The 21,349-nt window shown below is 50.4% G+C and overlaps 1 protein-coding gene and 1 long non-coding RNA gene across 10 annotated transcripts in view; one reads left to right on the forward strand and one right to left on the reverse strand.

Moving 5' to 3' along the window:
• Positions 1 to 21,349, reverse strand: part of Dennd1a (DENN domain containing 1A) — a 453,328-nt gene that overhangs the window by 19,828 nt on the left and 412,151 nt on the right. For 5 of the 9 annotated variants that reach the window (XM_048342131.1, XM_048342113.1, XM_048342151.1 and 2 more), the window contains one exon: positions 4,289 to 4,345. The exons of the other annotated variants lie outside the window; for them this stretch is intronic. In XM_048342131.1, coding sequence (XP_048198088.1) covers positions 4,289 to 4,345 — 57 coding nt within the window. The remainder of the gene's footprint in view (positions 1 to 4,288; positions 4,346 to 21,349) is intronic. 9 annotated transcript variants of the gene reach the window in all.
• LOC125348722 lies at positions 867 to 20,106 on the forward strand. Its single transcript, XR_007210405.1, has 3 exons — positions 867 to 879; positions 4,925 to 4,930; positions 18,491 to 20,106. It is a non-coding gene; the product is annotated as an uncharacterized LOC125348722 (long non-coding RNA).

Below are 21,349 nucleotides of genomic sequence, written 5' to 3' on the forward strand. Positions count from 1 at the left end.
GGCGCTCGGGAAAGGTCAGACATTAAGCCTGTCAGCTCGTCCTGAACTGCACTGTGCCTCGCTACAATAAAGGCGGGTTAAGAATGTGAACTTGTGGCTGAAATGGGGGGATTAAGTTTGTGGCAACTTCAACTGAACTTGCAACGTGGTGAAACATGGGGAAAAAGAACAACAGAGCTAATTAGACGAGCTGAGCTGTCAGAGTGCCGCTGAATGGCTCAGCGCCAACAAACAAAAGGAATGGGTTGGCAATCAGCAGGATCGATGGAGGAGACTGCTTCATTAGGGATGATAAAACAGACAGAGGAGGGAGAGGAAGGGGGAGGCGTGTGGAGGAGAGGAAGACACAACGGACCAGAGACAGTCACCCTGGCGGTTACAGACCCACCTGGAGACACACACACGTCAACACTGTGCACAAAGCCAGACCCCAACCTCCCAGACGCCACCTAGATATACCAAGGCTCGATGACCGTGACTTACACACAATCTAACATCATTCACAAAGGCATGAGCAAGAGGTAAAAACACACAAATCACCCATGAGCGTGCATGCCCGTGCGCGCGCGCGCACACACACACGCAGAGTGGCAGGCTACAACCAGACCTAGACACACATAGGCAACAAGGTTTAATTAGGTCTGAATGATAAGATGATGCAGACAGTCCTCTTTCGGGGTGCTGGGCTGGGTGGGGGCTGGGTGGAGGGAGAAAACCACACACACACATAACAGGGGCGGCTGGCCCACCACAGCTAGGATCCCAGCGGTGCCCGGGGAGAAAATGCTAAACAGGGATTTCCAGCTCCGTTCAGGGGACCGGAGGGGAAAGTTGGGAAGCCAGCCAATTCCCGCTGGATTTAAAACCTGAGAAATCTAAGTCGGCAGGGTTAAATGTGCATTGAATACAAAAGCATGAGTACATTTGACTTTAATGGTGAGCAAGAAATAATAAATACAGAGCTTATAAAGCGCTTCGCATGCAGGCCGAGCGCAGCCTGCCTCTCTCCTGTGAGCCCCAGCCGCTGCCCTTCATGTGTGAGACAACAGCATGGTTTTCTTGTGTTTTTGTGTTTTTTTCCCCTCCTCCTCCTTTTTAAGAAGAGAATCGGAATCCTCTGATCACAACTGAACTCCAGACGCTTGCCAGGCTGCAGAGCTCCCCGCAGCAAGGCTGAGTGGCCACCGGCCACACTGCTGACCTAGACGACGTGATGCAGAGAAGGCTGGCTGGGTGGATGCCCCTCAGCCACCTATCTGAGACCTCAAAGGGGGGGGGGGGATGCCCTAGGCCTGCCTAGCTCCCACCCAGGGGGCCATGGAGACTGCTGGAACCACTCGCTCGAATGCATGCAGACTTCGCAGCTCTGATGGTCTGTAGGCTTCAGGGGCTCCAGGAGGAACCTGGGGCTCCCGGCAGCTCAGGGATATGTGCCCGGTTCATACACATGCTGCCCAGGCTACAGACATGACCTCACTAGCTTCATCACGTGAGCAATGCTAACCGCACTTATAGATGGTACAACTAAGGCTCAGAGCAAGCAAGCCAGGGTCTTCTCTAAGGTGAGGTGGTCCGGGGCAGACCTCCAGTGGAGCTGGTCCTCTGAGGCACACCATAAACCCAGTGGAAAGGGAGCCCCGAGTGCCGGGCTGGCATGGGGCAGCTGCTACCCAGGTTTCTTCAGGGGCCACGTCTGCCTCCCTAAGCCCTCAGGTGTCAGTGGGTGGGTCAGACACTCCCTATGCTGCACAAGGCCCCACATTAGTGATAGCACAGAATCCACTCTAGCCAAGGCCAGAACTTGAGTTTCTCATTGGGGAGCAGTCATGTCTTGAGTCACACTGACTTCCCGTCTGCCCTGGATCCCAGGCCCCTAAGAACTGAGCTCCCCCACTGGCTTAGGAGAGCTGCTTGGTGAGGGGCACAAGAGGCAGGCCTGGCCTCCCTACGGTGGAATTGCCTCTGCCTGGTGGGGGCTAGGATAAGGACACACGAGACAACAACTACCCATGTGCCTAACACAGGCCTAGACAAAATGGTGGTTCTTGCCCTCTGTGTCCTGCTGGGATCTACACTGCCCTAGAGATTTCAAAGTAAGCCTGGATGGCTGCTAAGGAATTAACTTTTTTTCAACTTAAGACTTTGCCCTAATACTAGATGCTAAGTCCAGTACTCTCCATAGAGATGTAGATCCTAAGGAGTTTAGGGTGCTGAGGACTACAGGGTACTATAGCTTGGTGATCTCTGGTAAAGGACTTGTGTTATATTACTGGGCATCTGTTTTCTCATCTGTAAAATGGGCAGTGACAATGTCTACTTCACAGAACTACTTACTGTGAGAATAATTGGGATAAGGCACCTAACAATAACTGAGGGGAGGGACTGTAAAATGTGAAACAAATGATTTGTGTGTGTATGTGCCTGTACTGGGGCTTGAACTCCGGGCCTTGTGCTCTTTGCTTGGCTTTCTCGTAACAGCTAATGCTCTACCACTAGAGCCACAACTCCACTTTTTTTAGTGGTTAACTAGTGATGAGCCTCACCAACTTTCCTGCCTAGGCTCGCCTCAAACCATGACCTTCAGATGTCAGTGTCCTGAGTACCTAGGATTACAGGCGTAAGTAATCTAGCACCTGACCCAAATGATTGTGTGTGTGTGTGTATGTGTGTGTATGCGCGCGCGTGTGCACTCGTGCGCCAGTCTTGAGGCTTAAACTCAGGGTCTGGGTGCTGTCCCTGAGTATTTAGGCTCAAGGCTAGTGCTCAATCACTTTAAGCTACAGAGATTTTTTTCTAGTTAATTGGCGACCTGAGTCTCATAGACTTCCTTGCCCAGGTTAGCTTTGAACTGTGATCCTCAGAATTCAGCCTCCTGAGTAGCATGAGCCATCAACACCTGGCCTAATGATGTTTCATTTTTAATGACAAGTTTTAAGATGTAAACACTGGTAAGAATAAGAACTGCTGCTGGGTGCTGGCCCAGTGCTGGGTGCTCTACAAATACATCCACTTTTATCTCCACTGAACACCTCTGAGAATGAGCCTGGTTCAGAGAGAAGGATGGCGAGAGCTTGAGTCTTTGCCCAGGGGCACTCAGCCTAGCTCTGCTGCTAATGGCTGTACTGAAATGCTCTCTATGTCACACAAGGCATCACCCCGCAGGGCTTCCCCATCTTCCGAGCAGGTGCACTCCAGCCCCTGCTCAGCTGTGTTGGTGGGGGCACAGGATGGTCGATCGGCTCCTGTGGCGGGAACTGTAGACTCAGGACAGTCACAGATAAAGCCACTTAAGGCCCTCTGCCTCACCCACAGCTCTCCAACTCTCTCATGTGGTGGGAAAGGGGAGGAGATGGCACCTCCATGCAGAGAGAAGCTACAGGACGGATGTTGGGTGTATGTACTGAGGACTTAAACCAGACATAAGGCCTGGTCACCTGCACTGCTTGGATTCTGGGCCGTCGCAAGATAGACCTGAACAAGTGTACCAGGAAGGGTGGGAGGGGCTGGGATGCCAATGCATGAGGGTGCTTTGGTGGTAAACGGCCCCTGGTGCTAGGCCTTGGACAGTAGACTGGGTGGGAATCTCTGCCTTGATGAGTCACCATCACCAAATAGTCCTGGCAGGTTTTCTCGTGTAGGCACCTGTGGGTGTTACTATGGCTCAGCACAACCAGTCTGAGCATACAAGGAAACATCCATGCTGCCGGACGCAGGACCCATACCTAGAAGCTGTCTATGCCCTTTCTTGTTAAAACACCTGGACTGAGCTCACCCTGTATCACTCCCAGGCACTGGGGGGCTTCTCACTTTGTCCTTGTGAGCTTTGGCAAGGAGCCGTTCCTGTCTCCATTCTCAGGGTGTAGCCCCCACCTCCCCAGGTCCATCAAATGCATTTCCAGATCGAGATCTGGCAGCACGAGACTCCTGCTGCCAGGCTTCAGCTTCCTTTGTGAGGCAGCAGCATTTGGGGGAAGGCTTTAAAGCTCACTAGCTAGAAAATACAGTTCATCCTGAGACATTTGCTCATGTGACACACATGGCACACTGCCACCCCAGCTACCTACAGCTCTGACCTGTGAGTCAGTAAACTGATTTAGAGAAAGAAGAGAGAAGCCCAGAAAATGCAAGTTCAAGTTCATGCCACACCGCGAGGGAAGCCGAAAAAAAACCCCACTTCCCAGTTTCCTTGAGCCAGGCAGGGGAGGCCACACGCCCGAGGTTTAGTGAGGCCAGGGTGAAGGGCTCAGGCAGTGTTAGGCAGGGCGAGGCACGACCACCAGCTACTCACGGGCCTCCAGCGCTGGATCTTGGGAGGCGGCGGCCGAGTGGGATGAAGTCTTTGTGGCTGCATTAAAGTGGAAACTTGAAACATCAGTACACACTGAGAAGGTTTGATGCATTTCCATACACCGCCTGGGAGAAAAGCCTCTGGTCACTCCGGCCAGAGCTGGAGGTCCAGGCTTAGTGCTTCCTACTCCCTCTCCCGGAGTGGTCATTTTCTGGAGCCATCCCCTCAGCTAATTTGTGTGTGTGTGTGTGTGTGTGTGTGTGTGTGTGTGTGTGTGTGTGTGTGTGTGTGCCAGTGTGCACACGCTGGTCCTGGGGTTTGAACTCAGGGCCTAGGCACTGTCTCTGAACTTCTTTTGCTTGAGCCTAGCGCTCTACCACTTGAAACACATCTCCACTTCCGGCTTTTTTGGTAGTTCACTGGAAGTAAGAGGATCATAGACGTTTCTGCCTGGGCTGGTTTTGAACTGTGATCCTCTGATCTAAGCCTCCTGAGTCGAGAGGATTACATGTATGAGCCACCACCAGTGTTCAGCCCTTTGGCTAAATTTGAAGGCTGGCCCTGGCTTTGGCCTGGATTAGTGCACTCATCTCCCAGCAGGGCCTCCTTTTCCAATCTCCAACATTTTCCACCCAGTCTGGGGTGGGGGGGGGTCCTTCTAAACTGCAGTATGACCAAACAACTCCCAGGTTCAAGACCTCCAATGTCCCCTACTATTCTGGGGTCATGGCTTATCCTGGGACAGTTTTCTATCTCCTCCAAGACCTGGCCACTGTGCCCCACACAGACCTTCTCTTATCTTCCCTGGGAAGCTTCCTAAGTGGTCTCTTGTGCTTTGTCTCCTGCCTGCCCGGTGAGGATGACCGACCTCATCCCAAATGGCCTACAAGCGTGCACTTATTTCTCAAGACTCTATTATTGTGAAGTAGCTTACCCAGACACTCACCTGCCTGTCTTTTAAACATATGTTTCCCTGTCTCTGCAGAAAGCTGTATGGAACTTAGAAAACAAATACCTGCTCAACAAGCGTACTGAATGAATGTATGAATGCACAGAATTCTTGACTTCTGAAATCAGAATTTGAATGAAAACCAACACAGCACACATTTCTTAGCTCTCCCCTTAAACTTTTATCTCTAAAATCATGCATTCTTCTTTCAATAGTCCCGATGCCCTGAAGGTATTGGAGATGGGTAGGCAGTGAAAATTCCCAAGTCCAAGACCATGGGCCCCAGAAACCCCTGCTAATTTCCAGTTGGTTCCCATTCATTTAGTCACTTAATTCTCAAAGATAATCTCTATTTGACAATGCCTAGGCCTTCAGGGGCCAACACAAGAGTCAATGTCCACTTGTGATGGGTCCAAATGAGGTGCATTATAGATTTCAGAGATTCAGTATCATGAAAGAATGTAAAGCAAGGTGCCAGTGATTCATGCCTGTAACCCTAGCTACTCAAGAGGATGAGATCTGAAGATCGTGGTTCAAAGCCAAACTGGGCAAGAAAGTCCATGAGACTCTTAACACCAGTTAGCCACCAGAAAGCCAAGAAGTGGAGCTGTGGCTCAAGTGGTAGTGCCCTAGCTTTGAGCAAAAGATGTCCAGGGACAGTGCCCAGGCTCTGAGTTCATACCTAAGGTCTGGCACCAAAATGATTGCGGGGAGAGGAAAAGGGGGAGGGAGAGCGAAAGGAAGAGGGGGTGGAATATATCATTAATAGTTTTACACTGATTACATGTTGAAATATTTTGTATACATTACTATTACACATGCCTATGCACGAAAGGCAAGAGGCAGGAGATATTTTATAAAAAGTTTTGTTGATGCTGGGGTTTGAATTCAGGACCTTATGCTTTCTAGGCTGGTGCTCTGTCTCTTGAACTACTCCTCCAGCCTTGCATTTTGTTGGTTGTTTTGGAGATAAAAGTGTCACAGCGCTTAGGAAGTGGCCTCTGGGGTCAGACAGCTTAGGACAGAATCCCAGCAGCCCCACCGACCCTCCAGGTGGCTCTGGCACATGCCTGGCCATTCTGGTGTCACCTCGCCATCTCCATCTGTGGAGCTGGGGTAGTGGACAGCACTGTAGATTCCGTGACAGAATGCACACAGGGCTCTTGTCCAGTACCACCACAGGACATGAATGACAACCACCATTCATCAGCAGGTTTTCCTACCTCCAGCCTGTCCCTCCCCCAAAACATCTTGTATACTTGTTCCCAGAGTGGACTTAAGAAAACACATACCCAGCTTAAACCATCTCAGGGGAAGATTTCTATCAAGAATTGTGGCTCTGAGACACGTGCTGGGAGGCTCTAGCTAGACAAGTCTGCTGTTTGGCTCCTTCTGGAGATTCACAATGCCTGTCAACACAGCAAAGGCTGGTGTGTTTCAGCAATGAAAAAAATCCCAACCAAACCAGAAAAAAACCCAGAAAACAAAAAATAAATAAATAAAAGAAACTATGAACTCTTTATAAGAAATTCTGGCTTAGTGCCAGTGGCTCATGACTGTAATCCTAGCTACTCAGAAGGCTGAGATCTGAGGATCATGATTCAAAGCCAGCCCAGGCAGGAAAGGCCACGAGACTCAATCTCCAATTAACCACCTAAACACTGGAAGTGGAGCTGTGGCCAAAAGTGGTAGGGTACTAGCCTTCAGCAAAAAATCTCAGGGACAGCACCCAGGCTCTAAGTTCAAGCTCCATGACCACGACCACCAACAAAAGAGCTTTGCATCACATGCAGGGGGCTGAGGGCTCATACCTGTAAAATCCTAGCTACTCAGGAGGTTGAGATCTGAGTATTACAGTTTGAAGTCAAACCAAGAAGAAAAATCTGAGAGAATCTTAGCCAGCAAATAACTGGAAGTAGAGATGTGGTTTAAGTGGTAGAGTGCCAGCCTTAAGCAAAAAACACTAAGCAAGAGCACGACGCCCTCTCTTATTTATTTATGGTGCTGATCCTAGGCTTGAACTTGGGGCCTGGACACTGTCACTAGCTCTTTTGCTCAAAGCTGGGGCTCTAACACTGAGTCCCAGAGCCATTTCTGGTTTTCTGATGGTTAATTGGAGATAAGAGTCTCCACTTTTCCCACCTAGGCTGGCTTTGAACCTTGATCCTCAGATCTTAGGCTCCTGAGTAGCTAGGATTACAGGCGTGAACCACAGGTGCATATTACTGCTACTACTATGACTGGGTCTATCGTATGGTTTGGCACGTGATGGGTGCTCAGCTGATGAATTTTGGCTTACACGTCCTAGCACAGGAAAAGTTAGTCCTCCACAATCTCTAAGTAACTTTCTGTCCTGCAGATGTGCTGGTTCTTTCACAACTGCACTTATAAATGGAGCAAGAAAGCAGTCCCTGGCCACGGTCAGTCCAGAGGCTGGCAGAGGGACCAAGGAGGGTAACGTGATGGTGGCGGCATAGGAGTCTAAGCAGATAGATTAAAAACCAAACCCCACAGGAGCAGCCAGAATTTTCCCTGTGGGCCATCAGCACCGAGGATCCAGTCAGAGGACCCAGAAGAAACAAACAGGGACAGGCAGTGGGGCTTTCTAGTCCTGGGTGTGTGCTGATGCAAGGATGCTGGGCTTCTTGGGGTGGCCACTAGAAAGGGGAACTCTCAGCAGGAGTTGGCAAAGAGCTTCTGGGACTGAAGGAGAAAGAAGGGAGGCGGGTGCATCGATTCTCAGGATGCCCTGTCACTGCGTTGTAGGAACTGGGGATGGGTGCTGGGGCCCAGCGGTGTCTGGAGATTGTCAGGGGATTGCAGGGCAGTCACAGAGAGGAGCAATCCTTCTTAAGTTTTGGACACTGGACTATTCAATGTGTGGAGAGCCTGTCACGAGAGGCCAGGCTCCGGCCCAGCTCCTGGCTGAGTGACCTGGGCGAGACCTGGGGCTCAGTGTCCTCATCTGGGAGCGCAGCCCTGAGGGCTCTCCTGAGGGAATCTAGCATACAGCTCCTCACAGAGGGTCTGTGCAGTGGAGAGGGGCCATGGCCTCTGAGGGGAGAGAATGGCGGGCTGCCTGGCCACAGCTGCAGTTCCCCAATGATGCTGGGGTGGCTGCCCCTTGGGGACAGACACCTGGGGGTATGGAGAGAGTTAAGTACTTTGTTGGAGAGGATCAGAATAGATTGTAGTAGATGAGAGGAGGCAATTTGGTGGGAAGAAGGGGTGAAGAGAGAAGCTAGGGAAGGACCACCTAAAAAAAATACCCTTTCCAGAACAGGGGCCCGTGTGTCTGGGAAGCTGTACTTGACACTAAGTGTGCATGGCACTGTAACAGTGAGGGCAGAGTCTGAGGAGAATGCAGGACTCCTGCAGTCCCTGCCAGGACTTAAGCAACAGTCACCACTATGAGCCCAGAGCTATTCCATCCCTGCCCAATGCAGCCCCGTGTGAGGCTCTGTGCACCGGCAGCCCATGGCCAGCACCCAAGCTTGCTCATCTTTCTGGTCCCAGGCGTAGGGGACCTGTCTTTCTACTGACAAGGAACAGACCAAGGAGAGGTAAAGCGACCCCCTCCATACCCTTGTCTGGGAATGGTTATGAAGTGCTGGGACAGAGTGGAGCCCAGGTCTCTTGACTTCACATCTACCTCTTGCTGGTAACATGGTATGTGGGAAGGCAACCCTAGACGAGTTTTAACACAGGAGCAGAACAGGGGTGGTCCAGGCCCCTTCCCACCGAAATCTAATCCTATGGGGTCCTCAATTCCCTGGCTGGCTGGACATGTGGCTACACGCATTGCTGTTTCTTGAGATCAAAAGGACTGGGCCTTTGACAGTCTTTGGCTAAGAAGAGTCGCGTTAACCATGCATCTGGCACCTCCCAATGGACTGGCAGACTGGATGGGAGGCCGGACAGTCCTTCCTGGGGTTACCTCTAGGAGGAAGCACATTAACTCTTGCAAGTAGAAGGCAACCTCCCAAGTGTGTTGATGGAACAATTACCAGAGGCCAAGGCCCAGGGATTCAGAGGAGATAAGACACAGCCCTTATCTTTCAACAACAGTGAGTCTGGGGGGAATGCAAAGTGGAAAAAGGTCATTCTTCCTGAGAGAAGATCTGTGGGCTTAGACCTTAAGAAGTACACTTTGAGTTATAAAGAGATGGACCCACATCTTCTGGTTGAGGTCAGCATTGGTTCTGCGACGTGCGTGAGATAGGCCACCTCTCCAAGTCTCACTGAGTCTTCTGGAGTAGGAGAAGAGCGCAAGGACAAAATGAGACCATCTGATCTTGTCCTCCCATCAGACTCACAGGTATTCCTAGAAAAATCCCGGGGACACCAGGACCTTGTTTTCAAGGTATGTACTGTCAGCTAGACTGTTGAAGGACCCCGAACGTCACAATAATCTCTTTCATTTATATGATGTGTCCTCCTCTCAAAGCATTTCTGCTTCTCACCTTCCTTTTGAGCCTCACCTTCCCCAGAGAGGCAAGTTAGAAAAGGATTATCTCCATTATGGACTGGAAACAATATATCCAGAGGGGTTAAAGGACTAGCATGAGGTCACTCAGCTAGTAGCAATAACTAAAACAAGCAGGTTTTCTTAGTTCAGTGTGCCATGCTTGTTCAACAAAATCTCTAGTCACTTGGAATCCTTCCTGACATGATTTTTCTAATCTGTGTCCCTTCTGTTGCTAGGGATGTGTATCTTAAGAGAAAAGGCTTGAAAGAGAGTGATGAATGTCTTTCCCTCCCTTCCTTGTTTGAGCATCTATTCTGAGTTTGCAAAGAAGGTACATGACCTGATTGTTCATTCAACAGTGGGGTCTACGGTGCTCTAGGTCAGGGACTCATTAGGTGAACAGGGCTTGGGTAGTAGGGACACAAGGATGCCAATGTTTGAGGAGGTAATGAGACAGGACCCTTCTCCCAGACTGGGGCTGTGTATGTGGCAGGGAGTTCAGGTGTATGATACAAGGGAGACAGTGCTCCAATGAGAGGGGAGTGAGGCTGGAAATGAGAAGATAGGACAGGCCTGGACTTGGGAAAAGACTGAGGAGATCAGATAAAAGAGAATATCAGGCTAAGAAGTCTGGGTTTTCTTTCTGGTAAGTGGGAGACAGTCAGGGGGGCTGGACACTCCCCTCCAGCTGTGACTCCCGCCCAAGCCTCCATATTGCCAACTAGCTCTGGCTACACTAGGATTGCTGGGAGATGTGACAAGTTGGGGCACTCTAACGTGTGATTGACATGGAAGGTCCAGAGGAGAGAGGAACTATTTGGCCCATGCTGGTCTGGTCTGGCCCTTGGTGTTTCTATCTGTCAGCCATGAAGGCCAGGTGAGTATGCTCATTGGATATGAAACCCACATTTATGAGGACAACATCTGATTTGCAGTTAATTTGTTGATGCAGCAAAACACAGTTTCTAAAAGGTCAGGAGGGGAAGCTGTGTTAGAATAGCAACTTAATTACCTGGGTGGCATGGATGAGTGGGTGCCTGCACAGGGCTACAGCATGGGAGATGCTCAACTGCTGGCGCTGACTTGGGGGCAGAGTACAGTGTACTTGGTACAGTGGAAGGGCATCCTTAACGCACAGGGGGCCAGTCTGCAGGTGGTGTGGACATGGCCAAAGCTGTGCCTGCCAGCCTGACACATTTGCTAGCTCAGGGAATCCTCTGTGGAGACTGGGAGCTCTACCCCTGGATTACAGATGAGGGCAGGGTCACACAGAATAGATGACAAACCTACAAGGAAGGTCAGCGAGCTCATCTCCCTTACCAGCTGGCCAGAATCAATACAGGGATTCACTCCATCCCCAGTGGAGGCTGCCCACCCCCCCCCCCCACCACTTCAACATCCCTGTGAGGCTAGAACCAGCAATCCCATCTCACTTTCAGAAATGCAGAGCTCCACATGCCCAATACCAGAGTCAACAGGGACGGGCCAGACCACAGCTGCAGGGTGCTGTGAGAAAGGGCAGATGCGGGAGGCCACATGTCTAGGAGGCAGCTCTTTTTCCTGATGGCAGAGAAGGGGACATGTGCCCAACAGGACTGGTGCACAAGAGAGCTAGCCTCCGAGACTGGACCCACAGGGGACCTCAATCCCCTGTCTAAACTGATAGGAATCATTTCTTCCCTACCAGATGCTACCTGGCCCCAAAGAAGAGGCCTTGGGCTCTGTGATGGGAAGATGGAAATGAACCTGGGGTTTCTCAGTTCGCCCTGGAGTCGCACACCAACCAGATATGCTGCCCAGCATGGAGAGGGTGTGAGAGAATCACAATTAAACTCTGTCGCTGTTTAATGAGGGAAGAGTTCACCTGGCTAATTTTCCTGGCTAGTAGCCACATCAATGATCTGACCTGTGCGTGAAACAGACCCAGTTGGGAGGGGAAGACAAAGCTTTCTGCAGCTTTACAAAGGCCCTCTGGGCTCAGAGCAAGGCTCCACTACTCTTTGGGACTAAAAATCTGCTATTATGCAAGGTATGGAAATAAAAGAGGGCTTCTTTTGATATGCTTCCAAAAGGGAGTGTATTGAAGTGATATTTTTGTAGAGTGTTTCCTTTGAAATGCCCAGCCAGCTCTGCTAGGCACAGCTCGTGCCTGTCCCCCAACTCCTGTCATTATTTCTAGTCTTCTTCATCCAGCCTTGACTGGGCTGGTCTGCTTGTTGGGGAGGATACAATGCTTGCCTGGGCCTCTGTTTCGGCAGGGCCAGCTGGAGCACACTGGACCCTGGTGATATGGCCCATGCTCTGGGCACCCTTGGCCCTGAAGCATCTGTAGAGGCGATGGGCTATTGTTTAGGGAGATGCTCCTGCAAGATGCTACATGGAAGGGTCGAGACCAAGGTCCATCTGGCAAGTGTCCATTCACACAGGTTTCTTCACAGGGAAGGATGGGAGGGTCTACATTCTGGAGCACCTCCTCGGGCCGGGCGGTACCCTGGTATGGAGGCTCTGCTGTGATCCACTCAACAGACAGGGAAAGTGGAGCCCTTGCCCACATTCGCACTGCACAGGGCGGATGCCGCTGGACTCGGAGCTCTCTGCAGGGGGGCTGGGGGAGGGGGCTGGGAGGGAAGGTGGCCCTGGACAATGAGCACAGCCCCTGATGTGGGGTCCAGGAGAGCTGTGTCTGGAGAAGGTGACCTCAGGACTCGGGGCTTGCCACTCCACAACAAGGGGCTTCAGAGCCTTTTCTTTCCAGCTGGGCCAGCACCCTCTTTGCTGCGTGAGTGCTGAGCTGAAAGCCGTCTGAGATTGGTCCTGAAGAGTAGCACATTCTTCCCCGATGTTGACAGGAGTAGTATTTTGTAGTGGTGCTGGTTAATTTGTAGTGGCATTTGTGGTTTGAAGCCTTGTCAAGATCCCTGATTACTTCCCGTGCAAGGAGCTCGGCTGACGGGGAAGTTCACATGCTGAACAAAAGCAGCCAGGCAGCTGGGAAGGATGGCTGTGTGGCGGCCTGGTGACCCTAGCTGCTTGGGGGAGTGTGGGGGAGGGGGTGAGGAGGGCCAGCATGGGGCAGGGGAGGGAGCCCTTTGTTTTTTAGTCAGTGCAGGTGCACGGTCTGAATAGGTGGCATCCCATTGGCGGCTGGAGGTCGGGTACCAGATGTGACCGTGGCTGGGCAGGGGTAGGGAGTCTGCTGACGTGTGCCATTCTTTGCCCAGAAAGAAGCCAGAGGCAGGCGTGTTGCTACTACTGCCACTGGGACGGCCATCTGGGATTCCACGGAGGATGCCTCAGTGGTGCTCTCAGGAGGCGGGGGCTCAGGGAGGTTAGAGGAAGGGCTTCCAGAGGTTGGCAGTTATGTCAACAGGGGCTTCCGTTTCTACTGCGTCTTGGTACTTGCTATGCTATGCACCAGGCCCTATGCTAGGAGCTCTGTGTGTAAAGTCTAATAATCTCAACAACTTGGAAAAAAAGGTGCGATCTCCATTTGACAGATGAAGAAGTCAAGGCTGTGTGGTTCACTGATTTGTCCAGGGCAAGCCTCACAGCTCATGGCTGCCAGGCACACTCTGAGCCCAAGGGTGCCCCAGAGACCACATTCTTCCCAGAGACCCAGCAGCGGAGGGCACAGGGAAGTACCCCTCTTGAACCCGAAGGCCCAGTCCTCCCTTGGCACAGCGGTCCCTCTACCATCTTTGGCGCTGTCTGTCGTGGGGTCCTGAACAGACAGAAGGACTAGCTCTGCAGCTGCCTATCCCTGCTTGGTGAAGGTTTGCTCAGTGCATTAAGGGCCAGGGCCAGCTCAGCAAAACCAAGACTAATTTATCATCTCAGAATGATGTCCAGCCCAAACAGTATGCTACCAGGAAATTAAAATAAAAGCCGTCTCCTGATTCTGCAGCCATTTAGGTAAGAACAGCCCCCATCTGGAAAGGAAGTCTGGTGGTCCCTCACAGGCCTGGCAACTCCCACAGCACCCACACTGCTCTCCTCACCACCAGTTGTCCAGGGGAGATGGATAAGGAGATGTTCAAGACCCGAGCCTTGGCTTCACGAGCCCCTTCTCCCAGCATGCAATAGCAGCCCCTTCTATCCAGTTGTAGAAATGCTTGTCCCGTCCCTCACGACACATGCTGGGCCCATCAGCCCACTGCCACTTGCCCACTTGATGGATTTCCTCTCTTCCTGCTCTAAAGAGTGGCACACTCCTTCCTCTTCCTTTCTCTAAGAAGGGGAGTCCAGTACAATTGGCTCCTGGCACAGACCTGGCACGTGTTAGATGCAAAGTAAATGCCTGCCCAGTGTGAATAGCCGGCTTCCCATTCTCAGCAGGCCTTCAACCAAGGGTCTGAATAATGCCAGGCCAAGTGGTCATGGTGCCCATCATTTGAGTTATTCTGTCCTCAAGACTGGCAACATTTTGAGGCTTGTTTTTCATCAGGAAAAACTCTCAACCAGGAGATATCCTAGCATACCAAGCTGAGCCTCAGGCTACCCCCCAAAGCAAGAGACTTTTTGAGTGGAATGAAGGCGGTGAAGCGATGGGAAGCTTAGATGTGAAATATCCCAAAATTTCCCCAGTGTGTCTGTTAAAGAAAGTCAGGTGCAGCACTAGACAGAAGGGTGGTGGGTTTTGTTTTTTTTTTTCTTCACTGGGTACAAATGGGTGGAGATCCTGGTTTAAAATTCCTGGACCCTGGAATACATTTCTATCTGTGTCAAAGTCTACCATCCAGAGCCTCAGCAGAGTTTAAAATCCTAGCTAATAGGTTAACAACTGTTTTTCTTCAGCTTCAAATGAAGAATATCAGAAGGCTGGGGGAATATGCAGCTCTCCAATTTGTACGGACTGCACACAGCTCCCTGCAATGTGTGTTTGACAGGACTGACATTTTGTACCGCTGTGAGATGGGAAAACGTGTGACATTTTTATTCATGGTGGCGTACGCCCTTGTAATGATCAGCTCTGGTCGATGTGCTTACCGCAGCAGCCCCTGAGCCCTCGGAGAACAAACAGGAACCCAAGGTGCCAGCAGTTCCACTGCCTTATTAAACACCGCCAGGATCCTAACGAAGACCAACTGCTGGAAAATCTCACTGTCAAATCCTCAAGGACATTGTCAGAGCACAGCTAACTGCATATATTTTTCATTTAAAATACTGAAATCCAGCATTGTGCCATTACAGCCAAGGGGAGGGGCACCTGCTCCAGCGGCCATTCTGTCAGCGGCTTCTTTGGAGTTCCACATGCTAGAGCCAGATGCCCGGTGGGGTTCAGAGCTCAAAACAGGGTGGCAGAAATGGAATCAGCTTTCGGAAAACCCAACCCTACCTTTGGGGTGAACAGCTGAAAGTTACAGGGCTCCGGGAAGAGTCACTCAGCAAGTCAACTCCCAGGCTCTCTCTGGAAGTCAAAGTGAATCTGCATAATGAGAAAAGCCTCCTCCCTACCCAGACATCTTTCCTGTTGGTGCAACCCATTATATCTTGCACCTCAGTGCTAATCAGCCTTCTGCTTGGCGGCAGACCTCAAGACATCTGCAGGAACACACGGCCGCCGTAGGTGTCACACCGTGGCAGCAGAGCTGTGTGCCAGGGTGCCCACCTGCAATCTCACCACTTGCCTCAGTCCAAAGGCCTCAAGGTCAGCAGGCAGGAGGACTCCCTCCCTTCGGCGGTCATTTCTAATGCTGATGCACACTGATGGATGGAAGCCAATCACTTGGCAGACCTTCCATGGCTTCTGCCACAGTTAAACTAGCTGAGTTGGTATTGGCTGTAAGCTAATGTATTGATATATTTATTTTGTAAATATGTATTATTTATACATTGCCTCCATTTCCATACTCTAGCCCCTGATGCACTAGGACACATTCTGCTATTTATTTATGGGAGCCTGGGTGGAAAAGGCCTAATAAGCTGCCTGTGCATGGTTCTTGCAGGTTTATTTGGCTGGTTAAACAATAGGATGTTTTCTACCCATGTGTAGGCTTTGCATTGTATAAAGTTAGTTGAGCATAATAGTGTACATCATCCCTGCTAAAATGACCTGTGCTGCACGGGGAGTTGTCCATTGATGCCCCTCAGCCCTGAGGACACTCCCTTAATCATGGGCTGAACCAAGAACTTCAATGGAGTGCTGCCTGGATGAGGAGAAACACAGCCAGAGCCCAGCCTTGCTCCATTCTACAATGAACGCTGCCAGTTCTTGCCTGAACTGCCTGTAGGATCATTAGTGGTCTCCCTTACTTCTGCCCTTTCCTACTGTGACCCAGTACAAATGCTCCCAGCTGCTCTTCACATGGATGTGACTTCCCTGTCGTTCACCAGTTATGACTCAAACTCTCTCAAGATCTGGTCACTGCCCACCTCTACACTGTGGCTCCTGGCTCTTACCTGCTCGCCTCTGGTCCCTACTCAGGGGTCATTTCCTCTGAAAAAAGTCTCTCTCCTCACTTCTATATGTTATCTCTTTCCCTGGAAACCTCCCCCCTCCCCCCTCCCACTCCCTGGCTCTACTTGATATACAACATGTCTCTTGAGGTCCAGCTGAAATGTCACCTCCTCTGACCAGGACACCTTATGTCCATGAGAATTTCTCTTTCTTTGTAGCTTGCTAGCTGTCTCTCCTAGACAAGTGCCCTGAAAGTAGGACATGTGTATCATGGCCTCTGGGCCACTTCACTACGTGACAAATGAGGAAGGAAGGAGTTTGTGAGGCCTTAAGACAATACCTCAGAGTTGTGCCTGGCAAATCTAAGGCCTAATGAGTTTTGATCCTAAGATGGGGGAACACAGGGGAAGATTCCTTGCTTGTCATCATGGTGAGAGTGATGGAAAGTGTGTGGCTGACAGTACTGGGCGAAGGCTTCCTCTCTCCCTCTCATTTCTGCAGAGAGAATGCTTGCCCTGTGGATCTCCTGGCTGCCTGGGGACCGCTTCACTCCATCGGGCCTCTCAAGGACCACTGTGCCAAGGCTCTGCCTGATACCCATCTGGAAACTGTCAGTCTCCCCAGGAACTGCTAGCACCTGCTGGGGCTTCGGGATTGAGGCATCTCCAAGGGAGCCAAGAGGTGTCTGTAACAACAGAGCCATGTCCCCCAAACTAACTTTCAACTGTTTTGAGACCCTCTTTCTCCTCATCACACTTTGTATTGGAAGTAGGATGTCATTAGCTGCTTTTGGGAGAAGTTTTGTAGATTTTCTATTTATATTACCATTTTTTTGCACTCTACACAAAATAGAATACAATATTGCAGGAAACATGGACCTGATCAGACTGACAACAAAACTATCAAGTGATGATAAAGTCACCATCCTGGTGTGGTAGCTTATGTCTGTAATTCCAGCACTTAGAAGGTTGAGAAAGGAGAATAAAAGTTTGAATTCAGCCTGGACTCCAAAGAGCCTGACTCAAAAACCAAAGCCAGGGCTGGGAATGTGGCTTAGTGGTAGAGTGCTTGCCTTGCATGCATGAAGCCCTGGGTTCGATACCCCAGCACCACATATATAGAAAAAAGCCAGAAAGGGTGCTGTGGCTCAAGAGGTAGAGTGTTAGCCTTGAGCAACAAGAAGCCAGGGACAGTGCTCAGGCCCTGAGTCCAAGCCCCAGGACTGGCAAAAAATAAAATAAAATAAAAATAAAAAAAGAGTCTCATGGACTTTTCCTGCCTGAGCTAGCTTTGAACCTCGATACTCAGACTTCAGCCTCCTGAGTAGGTAGGATTACAAGCATTACCCTCCAGAGCCCAGCTTAGGTTTATTTTTAAATCTTTTCTTTGATACAGTGCTCAGGCCCTGAGTCCAAGCCCCAGGACTGGCAAAAAAAAAAAAAATGAAACCCCAAACCAAAACAACATGAAAAAGCTATCAAATTTGGGACATGGTCAGTGAAATCACAGATGAAGTGTGAAGAAGGCTGGCATGCAGCCTTTGCATTCAGGGAGCCACTGACACCAGCCTGTGGTTGCAGCCCAGCCACCAGGGGAGGACAGCAGAGGAAACAAGGGCTTTGATCCAGCATCCATCCTAGCAGCCAGGGATTAGGATAAAGCCTTCACTCCCGCTCAACAGCGGAACACAGTAGGCCTTATGCATCAGTCTGGAGAAGGTGATAGGAGCCCTGCTGAGCACAGTGCCAGGCACGGTGCAGGCGTTCAGAGTAATATCATCATTCTTACCCATGTTAGGGTATTTACATCTAAGACCAGGCAATGGGCATGTGCCTTAAGACAGGAATGAGAAAGTAGTGGGATTAAGTGGCCATGTCCTCTGAAGCCATCCTAAATCACACCGCTGGACTCTAAGCACGCTGCCAACAAATGTCTCAGGATACAGGTAGAACTGATGGGACAGTTTGATGTGGGCTGGGAAGAAGCTGGCTCCCTCACGAGATAGGCCTGGTTATGATTCTTGCTCTGCCACTTACTATATGACCTTGGGCAAGCTTCTTAAGTTCTCTGAGTAGCTCTCCTGGGATAACAGCAGCATTGATCTTATAAAGTGGCTGAGACTGAGATGATGCTGGGGGTGTGGGCCTGGCTCCTACACAGCATGACGAAAGCCATCTGACATACTCTCCATCCTGACATCAACTCTGCCCTCCCAGAGTATGGGCAGGTTGAAAGTTTACCTGTCCACAGGCAGTGCCTGCAGGGCAGGGCTTCTTGCCTCATCACCAACACTGAGTTGACTCTTGGAGGATCTTGCTTCTGTGACATAATCTATTTTCAGTTTTATTTCCTCCCCCTTACTGTGATAAACTCCCCACCTTTGGGGAGAAAAAGCCTCCTCTGGTCTTGCTGAATCAGATTTTCTGTTGTTGTTCTGCTGGGCTCAGTAGCTCCCTGGCAGGGGACCTGCTTTTTTTTTAAGGCTCTGGTTGGACATCTTCCCTCATTTGTGCCTTTCACCATTCACTCACTTACCACTAGGTCATTCTCCAAGTTCTCACTGGGAGCTTTTCTATGCCAAGCCCTATGAGGTGCTAAGGTAGGAACTTAGATGTAGACAGCACTGTCTCTGACCAGGATGTCACCAACACGCTGGCAGGAATGGGAAATACTGGGCTTGGAGAAGGTGGGACGAGCTTAGCCAGGGATCAGGTATGTTGACACAAGGCCTTCAGGGGTTGGTGGGATTCTGTGGGATGGGATAGAAAAGCAAGGACATTCTTGGTGTCAGAAGCAGATTCAACTCAACTCAATTCAGCTCCTGGGCTGGCCTGGTACAGATATCCATAAAGAGCTGTCAAATCAATTAATATGAGGTGTCAAGAGTTGGATAAAAGGAAGGGACTTTGCCCAGTGTGAAAGTACCTTATCCAGTCTTGCAGAGTAAGCAGGAACTGGGCAGAGGTGGAGGACAGCTGGGCCTGAAGGCCGGTATGTTCTCCTAACCATACTGACAATTGGTGACCAGGGAGGGAATCTCCCAGGGACTCACGTTCTGGAAAGGAGGACAAAATACAGCTCGTGGGTATCAAGGCCAGCTCAGATCTCCTTTCCCGGCTGCTATTCTGTAGCCCAATTTCCATTCCTCTTCGTATATTTTATTTATTTATTGTTTGGTAGTACTGGGGTGTGAACTCAGGGTCTTGTAGTTGATAGGCAGGCACTCTTACTCTATCATCTGAGCCATACCTCCAGATTTTGTGTATTGTCTTTGGGCCTTTCTGGAGATCCCTCCTGGGCTAATAACAATAATTTAAAGGGTGAGAATTCTCCATTGTAACCAGCTGGAGAAAGCAAGTGGGACTTCCCAGATCAGGGGCAAGGAATCTGAGACCTCACATGAAGTCAGATTGGAATAGCTGCCATGTGCCAGGCTCTCAGTTTTAGAACCTTCCCCCCTGTGTCTGAAAGAGCCTGAAGAAGCAGCTTCTGCTGTCCGAGGAAAATGAGCCTCTGCCCAGTCCTTGAAGCAGACATGAGCGAGTTGTCATGTTGCAGTGCTGTCTGGCATGCCAACAGTGAGGAGGTGACGGATGCCTCCTCCTGACGAGGCGGGCAGGGAAGCCACCCTGAGACCAAGCTGGATGGAGTTTAAAACAAATGCCAAGGATAAATTGGGCTTGGGAGTGCTGCATGGCGCAGCCCCACAGCATACATCTAGGCATCTCATGACTACCAGATGGATTAAGTAGAAAGACTGGCCACGGAACTGGGGGCTCCCTGAAATGAGGTACCGCACTGCCATCTTCACTTTTCCAGACATGGCGCAGGAGAGTCATTGGTGATGACTTGCTGGACACGTGATCTGAGTGCGTGGCTTCTCTCCTCACCATCCCAGGCTCTGAACTGCAGCTGACACTGTCATTCTCCATCACTGGCAGCAGCGGACAGCTGTGCCCTCCGTTCACCTGGAATTCCTGGCTCCTATCTCACTGGCTGGCACACTCTCATTTGTCTCCCCCCACCGGGGGCCCTGGTTGACATCTGACCTTGATTCTCAGCTCTGTACAGTCTCTTTATTTGACCGTTCTCTGCCCCTGACAAGAAGTATGGACAACGTTTGTTGTTTGGTCTCTGTACATTTTATCAGGTTGGTTTGATTTCTTTCTTTTGGTAACAGGTGTATGCTTCGGGGTAGGCTTCTATCCACAGCACACAGAAACCCTTGGCCAGAGTGGATGGTGAGGAGATGGGCACATGATCCAAGCTGGTTCAATAAGTGAAGCCCATGCGCTGCCTGGAAGTTACTAGGAGGTGACACTGACCTTACTTGTGGGTCCTGCACTTGTCTCACTCGCAGGGGAAGCCTGCTGAGAGTGGCATTAGTCAAAAAAAGACAGAAGGAAAAAAAAAAGTCTGACTACTGGGTGCCCTGTAATCCTAACTACTCAGGAGGCTGAGATCTGAGGCTTGTGGTTTGAAATCAGCCTAGGCAGGAAAAGCTGAGACTCTTATCTCCAATTAACCACTTAAAAACCAAAAGTATAGCTGTGGCTCAAAGTAGGAGAGCACTAATCTTGAGTAATAGAGCTCAGGAACTGCACCCAAGCCTGAATTCAAGCCCTATAATAATGAAAGCAAGAAAAAAAAAAAGGTCTGACTAATATGATTTGACACCTGGATCAAGGTGAAGCTGGTCTATGAGCTAACAATTTCTCTTTTGGGTCTTTTGTCTCCTGCAATTGCATGTATCTTAACCAACTGAGATTCCCAACATGGGCCCTGGTCTTTGGAGCTGAAGTGGCAGCCAACACCACCAATACTGACTCCTACACTTGCTCAATTTGTATCCTATATTCTCTTCCCTCACCCATACTACAAAAGCGCTCAGAATGCTTTTGTGATTAATGGTGGGCTTGGTGCACTAAGTGTCCACCAGGTTCAGGACACTTATTTTGGTGCCAAATGAAGCCCAGGAAGGAAACCAGGAACAACATCTCACTTGTGGCTCAGTATCCTGGGACTCACTCACCCAATCTGAAGTACTGGGTCTGACTCTCCAAACCCAGCAGGAAGTTGCTATGTTCTTAGCAGAGCTGGGCAAGAGCTGAGCTTCAGTCAACAATGTGGCTCTGAACCCTGACTACTGCTTCTGAGCTGCTTGTCCTTGGCCAAGTCTCCATCCCCTCTAAGGCTGTCTTCTCCTGAGACCCTGTGGGTGGCTGGGAAGATGGCATGGCTAAGCTC

The sequence above is a fragment of the Perognathus longimembris genome, chromosome 1, assembly GCF_023159225.1.
Source record: "Perognathus longimembris pacificus isolate PPM17 chromosome 1, ASM2315922v1, whole genome shotgun sequence".
In the NCBI taxonomy this organism is placed as follows: domain Eukaryota; kingdom Metazoa; phylum Chordata; class Mammalia; order Rodentia; family Heteromyidae; genus Perognathus; species Perognathus longimembris.